Below are 8,661 nucleotides of genomic sequence, written 5' to 3'. Positions count from 1 at the left end.
GCCCCGCAGACACACCCCAACAACATCCTCCAGACAGCTCAACCCGACTAGCGGCTCCTCTCATGCCCCAGGCTCGCCAGCCACCCCGGCCCCTCCAGCTTGCCCCGTGACTGGTGCCCGGGGCCGGGGGCGCAGCTCCAGCCCCAGGGGGACGCAAATCCGGACAGTGCCAGCTTCCCGCAACGCGCTGGCGACCACAACCCCCCCTCTCCTCCCCCGAGGCACCCCGCAGCCCTGCGATGGCTGCCGAGCGGCGCCCAGAGACACCCCCCACCCAAAGGACAGGGGCCTGCGCCCCCCCTCCCCCGACGGCTTGCTGCCTCACAGGGGCAGGTTGGTCGCGTCGCAGGGGCCGCTGGGAGTTGTAGTTTTCGGCCGCTCCCCTCTCCTGGCTCTCCCTGGAGTGTGAGGCCCGGCCGGACTACAGCCCCCAGCATGCCCTGGGCAGGAGCCGAGTGTCGCACCGAGATGATGTCACAGCGGGCGACCCACACACACACATTCAGAGAGCCAAGCCTCCCTATTTCCCTGGACATGTCCGGCTTTTTGGCAATTCCCCCCGGACGGGGATTTGGGGACCAAAAAGCCGGATATGTCCGGGGAAATCCGGACGTATGGTAACCCTATTTTATTTTGAATGCACACTGAGGTTCTCAGGTAGTCCCTTGTTTCTAGGAGATGGGGCTTGAAATAAAACATCAGTTACCACAGGACTTGCAATAAAATCCTGAGAGCTCACAACACTGAAAAGGGAGCATAACAGGAGGATTCAATGGACGGGGGGGTCTTAGGGCTGAAGGGTTCGATGGTTTTGTTTCCCTTTCTCCCTGAGCTTTGCAATTTTCACCTGGCCCCTCCCCAGCAGCAGGCAGCTCCCCAGGTGCTGCCTCTCTGCTCATCTGATTCACACCCCACCCCCTCCCCTCACCCTAGAAAGCCCCAGTCCCACGGCCTTTCTACTTATGAGAAGTGACTGCTGGGCAGGGCTTCTTCCTTAGCACCTTCAGCTATGGGGCTGGGCTATAGGTATTTTGTAGGCTTAGTACTGCTCTGGTCTGTGGGGGCAGTCCTTGGGCAGGGGGACTTCCGTAGGGTCAGTTTCTCTGTCTTGCAACAGGGGTATGAGTATGAGTGTGGAGACTATGGGATGCAGCTGCTGGTTTTTCCCAGACAGGGTCACACTGTCCGCTTCAAAGTTGTGGGTAAGTGGCTGCTTCTTCAGAAAGCTAAGAAACCTCCTGGTTGTCTGTCCTCTTAGACATGCAGGAGGGTTTTATGGGTCTCCTGTGGAAACCTCTTACTTATACAATATGTAATGAGACCACCTTTTTCTTTTCCTGAAGTTCCTACTCTAGTGCTTCTTAGTGGCCTGGCTGTTACCCTCAAATCTTGAGTACCCTGATCTCCCTGAAGTAAGAGTCTGTGGCTTCTGTCCCCTGGAGAAAAGACTGGAGTTACCTAGCTGGATTCAACTGTTAGGGCTACATCTTTCCTCATAACAGCTTGCTGACTTTACCCTCTGCTATTTTTTGAGTCACAGAGGGAACCATGCTGGGGGGAAAATGTAGAGGGACATAACAAAATGTGGCTAGGTATCCCAAGCTCTGGTGTAACTCAGCCCTCTGAGTTGCAGACACCTGAATCCTGTGCCCTCTGTGGGCTATCACCTCACTGTTGTCATGCAAAAGTGTGGGATGGCCTGGCCACTATCAGCACTCCTGGCTGTAGGTCAGGCTTGATAAATGTGGGCTATCCTGTACCTTTTGAGCTGCTTACCACCATGCTAAAGCTCCACTAAACTGAAGGATGGGACCAAAAAAACAGTCTCTGGTCCAAACTTGGCTACTTGACAAAGCTTCATTATGGGCTTTAACTCTTCCTTACCCATGACATGTATGACTCTCTCCACAGATGAGTTTGGGACACCCTTCGAAGTTACCAACTGCTCCATTTGTCTCCATTGGGTCACATCTGGCGAGCAAGGAGTAGTGATCTTCTCGGCTGGCTACAATGGCTGCCACGTTCAGAAGAAGGTGGGGGGGTTCGCACATGTACCTGAGCAACTACAGAAGCTGTAGCTGGGTCCATACCTGCTGCCCCAGCAGCCTGCAGATTGGGGGGAGGGGGGGGGGAGGCGGGAGGCTGTGCTTGGCACCTACAGACAGTCAGTATTGTGGCATAACAGACTAACTGGCATCTCTTCATTGCAGGATGGCCTTAACCACCTACAGGTCCGAGTGGAGGAACTATTGAGCACTGGGGCCATCGCTGCCACCCGTGATGTGATCATGACCTGCCCCAAGCCTCCTGAACATGACATAACCCCAGAGGAAACCATGCACTATGTGCCACAGCCAGGCCTAGTGCACCCGGTGCCCGTGCCGCAGCTGGGCCTGGTGCGCCTGGTGCCCCACATCTATCCTCCACCAAGAAACATAGGTATGTCATCTTGTGTGGTGGCCTTAACTGGAACTGTTCCTTGTCTCCTCCTCACAGCTGCTATCTTAGAATTGAGAGTGGTCATATCTCAGGGGAAAGGAGGTTGAGTGATGTGGCTCACTTCTCCCACAACAGTAGAAAAGGAACTTGAGATCACACAGGAAATTCTGTCACTGGTGCCTGCTTGATGACAGGCCACATCTTGAACCTGTGAGACCTGGCATGGGGCTCTGTACACAGTGGTTTGAGGCAACCTGTGGTGTGAGGATACTGGAATGTCTGGGGATCTGGAATAAAAGCCTATTTGAAGGGGTGGGGGGAGTATCTGGTGACTTAGCAGCTGGAGTAATGGAGCACACAAATGGCTACATTTTTAGGGAGGGCTGACTGCGATCCCTTCAGAGGATCCCCAGCTTTCCTTAATCCACACCCTGCTGTTCTAGGTGCCCATCTCACACAGGAGCAGTGCCGAGTGGTGACTGGGAAGATCCCCTGCCGAGATGCCCCAGGCCGAGCTGCTTGCTCCCAGGCTGGCTGCTGTTATGATGAGACTGACCCTACTACCCCCTGCTACTATGGCAACACAGGTAGGAGACCTGGCTTTGTGTTGGCGTATGGAGCCCTTTGCTATCTCTGTCCTGGGAAGCCTGGCCATATGCTCTCAGTTGAGATTGGTCACCACCTATTAATGTGGTGAACTAGGCTGGGATTCAGCTGCTGCTCTAGGACTCCTGTCTCAAGTAGAAACTACTGCCATGTACCCCTTACTCAGGGCAGCAGTGAGCGCCAGTCACATGCAGACTGAGTTACTTCCCAGAGCATGATTTTGCTGATCTGTCTTGAGTAAAGCAAGACTAACACCACCAAATGTGTGGCAAAAGAGCAGCAAGGGAGCACAGTCTGGCATCCACAGAGGGAGGGAGGTGTGTGTGAGTGAATCTTCTAGCTCCATGGGGTTGCGTTGTGGGTTAGTATGGCTGGAACCTGTTTCCAGAGTGCTGCTGTATCTTGACAGATACAAGCTGCTGCCCTACAAGGAATATGAAATACTGATGTCTCAACAACAATCACTATATAAACCAGGGTGGGATCCAGGACTCCTGACCCATCGTGTTCCAAATCTATTACTCTGTCCTCAATCTGCTCCCTTGTATTGCAGTCACTGTTCAGTGCCTCGTGGATGGTCACTTTGTTCTGGTGGTCTCCAGGGACATGTTTGATCACCCCATCATCTTGGACAGTGTCCAGCTAGCCTATGCCCAAACAGGGTGTGATCCCATCAGAATGACAGAGGCTTTTGTGATCTTCCGCTTCCCTGTCATGCAGTGCGGCACCACAGTCCAGGTGAGGATACTCCCTGTGGAAGCCAGGGAGAGTGCTCTGCTCAGGATCTTGGGGGACTAACCCACCCTATGTCTCAACTCCTGCCAGGTGATTGGGGACAAACTGATCTATGAGAACCAGCTGATCTCTGGCATTGATGTCCAGACTGGGCCAGATGGCTCCATCACCCGGGACAGCACCTTCATGTAAGTTGGCCTGCTCCATGCTTGAAGGGCTGGTGTTGGAGAAGTAATTCCAACCTTCCCGTATCCCAAGGGGATGGGAATAGGCTGCTTCACTGACTAGTAAGATACTGTGATTTCCTCCATTTCCCCACTTCAACAGCCTCTCCTGTCCAGAAGGTTTCCCAACTATCTTGCAGACTAAGCTCACTTCAGAAGGTGGCTGACCCTTTTCTGAAGTGCAATGCACCATCTACCTAACAGCATATAGAAACAACTGCTGTAATGGGCTCATCTAGGGAGGCAGACCAAAATTACCCTCTGTTCATGGCACTTCAAATGCCATGAATGAGATTTGACTACAAGTGAGCAGGTGCTTCTCTCCCATCTGAGACTGCCCCCATGTGGCCATGCTCGGGCACTCCTGCTTAGTCCCTGAGTTGTAGGGAAGGACATCTGAGTTGCTGGAAGGGTTGATGCACTGACATCCTTGGATGCCTCCCATCCAAGTACTGATAGGGCCTGACCCTGCTTGTCTGAAGTTCTAATAAAGTGACTGCCAGAAGCCGTATTAGCTCAATCTGAATTCATTGAGCATCAGCCTGAACCCCTCCCCCCCCCATCTCCTCCCTCTGCTTTCTCCTGTGCAGCTTCCATGCTCGCTGCATCTACAATGCCAGTGACTTCCTGCCAGTCCAAGTGGAGGTCTTCTTGCCCCCCACACCTGCTCCAGTCACCCAGGCAGGACCCCTTCGGCTTGAGCTGCGCATTGCCACAGGTAGGCAGCCCCTTTGACTCCAGCATAGAAATCCCATCTCCTGAAGGGATATAGGCATCTCAGCTCTGCTCTCCTCCTGCCTTCTCCCCACACAGACCTGAACTACAGATCCTATCTCACGGAGAGAGACTACCCTGTGGTGAAGGTACTCAAGGACCCTATCTACATGGAGGTTCGCATCCTGCAGAGAACAGACCCTAACCTGGTTCTGTCTCTCCACCACTGCTGGGCTACCCCAAGCGCAACGCCCCTGGAGCAGCCACAGTGGCCCATCCTAGTGGACGGGTGAGTGAGGTGCAGGCATCCATATTAGTGGAGGAAAGAATAATGCTTGGTCAAAATTGAACAGTGTCCCTTTGCTCTCAGGTGCCCATTCTTGGGAGACAACTACAGAACCCAGCTTGTGCCCATAGGCTCTGAGTTGCCCTTCCCAACTCACCACCAGCGCTTTGTTCTCTCCACCTTTGCCTTTGTGGACTCAGACTCCCAGATAGCACTTGATGGAGAGGTAAGGATGACCTGAATCTACTCAGGGGTGGGAAGGGTCCTTTCCTGGTCAGGCAGGGACCTGCATCCTCTACGCTCATCTTGTAAAGAGCAATGTCCCCACCTTTTGTGAAGCTTGCCTCCTAGATGAGGCCATGGCCAAGTGGGAGGGTGTAGCTTTAAAAACCTCTTCTTCCTCCTCTCTTCCCCCCCCCCCCCCCCCCAGCATCAAGCTGGAGCAATTGGTTCCCTTGATCTCACTGGCCTATGATGCTCCTAATTTAACACCTTGCTTGAGTCTGGCACTTACAGCCATTACTCCCAAAATGGGCACAGCGTCATGATAGCTGCTTTAGGAACACAGTCCCTTGAACTACATGTGATCCAGGTTCTATATGAAAAGTGACCAGCTGGGAGTCTCTGCATCTCAGATGTTTAATGTCCTAGCTCCAGCTGGCTAGTGGATAATGCTCCCCAGGATTTCTCTCACGTTACCAGCATCAGGTGTCAAAAGCCTCCATGGCATTGCTATACCTCCAAGATGCCTGTCTAGGTGCCACTTAGGGAACTGGGGCAAAATCAGTACTTGGTCCTGCTAGTGAAGGGAGGGGGCTGTACTCCATGACCTTTCGGGGGGGAGAAGGGTGTACATGCACACATATTGGCCTGCTAAACCCAGGGTTGTGAGTTCAATCCTTGAGGGGGCCATTTAGGGAACTGGGGTAAAAATCTGTCTGACAATTGGTCCTGCTTGAAGCAGGGGGTTGGACTACTGAGGTCCCTTCCAACCCTGAAATTCTATGATTCTATAACCTGGGTTCTCATGGGGCTTAGTCCAACAGCACCTCCTTGTCAAGTAATGTACTGGGGCTGGTACTGCCCTCTGCTGGATGGAATCTGTTCTGGTAAGCATCTTTCCAATGACCAGAGTCCAGCAAAGATAAGCCCTACTGCAGCTAAATGTGTCCTCTATTTAGGCCACATGATAGCAGCTAGTTGTTCTGAAGCTGAAGGGCCTAAATTCCCTCCCTTGGTGCTGCCTATGTGCAGGGAAGCTTGTCACAATAGAGTTGCTACCTGCTGGGTCGGAGCTACTCTAACTCAATTTCCATTTGTGTGGATTTCAGGTGTACCTCTTCTGTAGTGCCTCTGCCTGCCGTCCCTCCCGGCTGGAGCTCTGCAGGACCATGTGCCCATCAGGGGCTGCTATAAGTAAGTCTCTGAGGTCTTGCCACTGGCACACAGTGGAAGCTAAACATCCATGTGGGTTTGAGAGCACCCAGCCCCACTGCTTCAAACAAATATTTGAGGATATCCTGGGGCATAACAGCTAGAACTCTAACTGCAGTGACTATATAATGGAACAATGTGAACTCAGCTGGATCCCCTACATGTGACCTGCCAAACTAGCTAGGTGCATTGTGAATTTGGAGGCAAGTACCTGGGCTAGATGGTACTATAGTCTACTCTGTAACTGCACCCTTGCTATGTAGGAACTGAAATGGGCCACTGGGATCCCCAGAACAGATTTCTAATATGGGCTACTCCTGCTAAAATTGCCTCTTCCTACCTAATCCAAACCCCCAATGACCAACTCAGGAGGACATACTGAGCAGAAGCCACTTATCTGGGCAGATGGGTCTACATTGGCCTCTTCCTCATCAAATACTGCACTCTCCACCTAACCTTAGACAGCACTGGTGAGCTCTCTGAAGACCACTCCTTAACTCTCCCCTTTCCATCTTCCAGGAGGCCGCCGGTTTCTGCATATTGGAAATGGGACAAGAGAGCCCCAGGACTTAGTGAGTTCTCATGGACCTGTGATCTTCCAGGCGAGTCCTGGGCCACGCAGAGAGCAAGTCTATGAGAACACAGGTGAGTTGTCCTGCCATTATGGTTAACTGGTCTCTTGTGTAGTAGCCTGAGACCTGCAAGTCAATGTTGCCTCTAATGTGGGTATTACTCCATGTGTGCTAAATGTTCCTGGGACCCCACATGGATGAGCAAGAAGTGATCATCTTTATATATAAGCTTATGTTGATTTGCCATAGTATGACTCCCAAGAGTAGAACAACACTTCCTCCTGCTGTGGTGAGGGACAACCAACCTAGCATTCAAAGCAAGGCAGACCCCAGTGGGGCATAGAATCATAGAATATCAGGGTTGGAAGGGACCTGAGGAGGTCATCTAGTCCAACCCCCTGCTCAAAGTAGGACCAATCCCCAACTAAATCATCCCAGCCAGGGCTTTGTCAAGCCTGACCTTAAACTCCTAAGGAAGGAGATTCCACCACCTCCCTAGGTAACCCATTCCAGTGCTTCACCACCCTCCTAGTGAAAGTTTTTTTTTTTTTTTTTTTTTTTTTTTTCCTTTAATATCCAACCTAAACCTCCCCCACTGAAACTTGAGACCATTACTCCTTGAATAACCCCTTGATGGTGACTTGCAAGCAAGGGAGACTGTGCCTACAATCAGGGCTGGCGCAACCCATTAGGTGACCTAGGCAGTCGCTTAGGGCACTACAATTTGGGGGGGCACGGCAACCACGGTGGTATTTCGGCAGCAGGACCTTCCGCTGCCTCTGTGGGGGGCAGCATTTCGGGGCGGGACCTTCTGCAGCCTAGGGCGGCAGAAAAGCTGGTGGCGCTCCTGCCTACAGTGCACTGGGCTGGTATCAGCACTGACCTCCGCTGGATGGAATTTATCCCCAGGAACTTTCTTTATTGACTGACTGGAGCCTGCAAAGAATAGACATCTCCCCTGCTAGGAAGAGAGGGGTGGTGACTTAATGCAGATGCTTGCCTGGTACACTGAGTTAATCAGGTGTAACCTCAAATGGATGTAGTGAAGGCCAACCCACTATTAATGGGTAGTAACGGCATCACTGGGGAAAGGGTGCCTAGTCTTATCTGCATTTGCACATGCACACACCCAGTATTGCCTTAACACCCTCTTTTCCTCCTCCCACAGACCCTGTCTCCAGACTGGACCTGACTCCTGTGCTTCTAGCTGTACTCTCTCTGGTGGCTCTGGCCTCCCTCATTGTTGTGACCCTGCTCTGCAGGAGAAAGGACTGGATGACAAGATCCTAAAGACTCCATAGTGGCTCGCTGTCAAACAAGGGTGGAAAATAAAAACAGCTGAACTGCACTAGTGGCTTGTGGTGCACTTTGTCTGGAGGGAGGCTGGAGCCAGCAGCTGCTTTGTGGACTCTGCCTCCCAGGTGGTGCTTGATGGACTGGTAAGGAAATCTAACTAGGCAAGTAATTCCTACCATGCTGCAGACTGGGATTGATTCCTCCTGAGCAGCCCTGGCTCTAGGCATTATCTACTCTGCTGGAACTTGTTTGTGGGGTGGCAGAGGGTAGGTGTTGGGATGGAACAACTTCCTCTTCTATCAGGGGGAGTCCTGGGGTCTCCCTGCAGGTGGGAAGGTAAACTAGCTACCTGAGT

General features: G+C 52.3%; 1 protein-coding gene across 1 annotated transcript; it reads left to right on the top strand.

Annotated features, from left to right (window-relative positions):
- Positions 1-603: 603 nt before the first annotated feature.
- Positions 604-8,342, top strand: ZP1 (zona pellucida glycoprotein 1). The gene is made up of 12 exons (XM_034767678.1): positions 604-1,202; positions 1,912-2,033; positions 2,211-2,439; positions 2,883-3,026; positions 3,599-3,783; positions 3,871-3,968; positions 4,595-4,722; positions 4,818-5,007; positions 5,089-5,230; positions 6,336-6,420; positions 6,958-7,083; positions 8,179-8,342. Exons 1-12 carry the CDS (start codon positions 1,010-1,012, stop codon positions 8,298-8,300), a joined length of 1,764 nt encoding a protein of 587 aa, XP_034623569.1. The 5' UTR covers positions 604-1,009; the 3' UTR covers positions 8,301-8,342.
- The last annotated feature ends 319 nt before the right edge of the window (positions 8,343-8,661 follow it).

Source organism: Trachemys scripta, chromosome 4, assembly GCF_013100865.1.
Source record: "Trachemys scripta elegans isolate TJP31775 chromosome 4, CAS_Tse_1.0, whole genome shotgun sequence".
Classification (NCBI taxonomy): Eukaryota; Metazoa; Chordata; order Testudines; family Emydidae; genus Trachemys; species Trachemys scripta.
The sequence above is the reverse complement of the archived record's forward strand: the minus strand, read 5'-3'. Positions and strand labels throughout refer to the sequence as shown.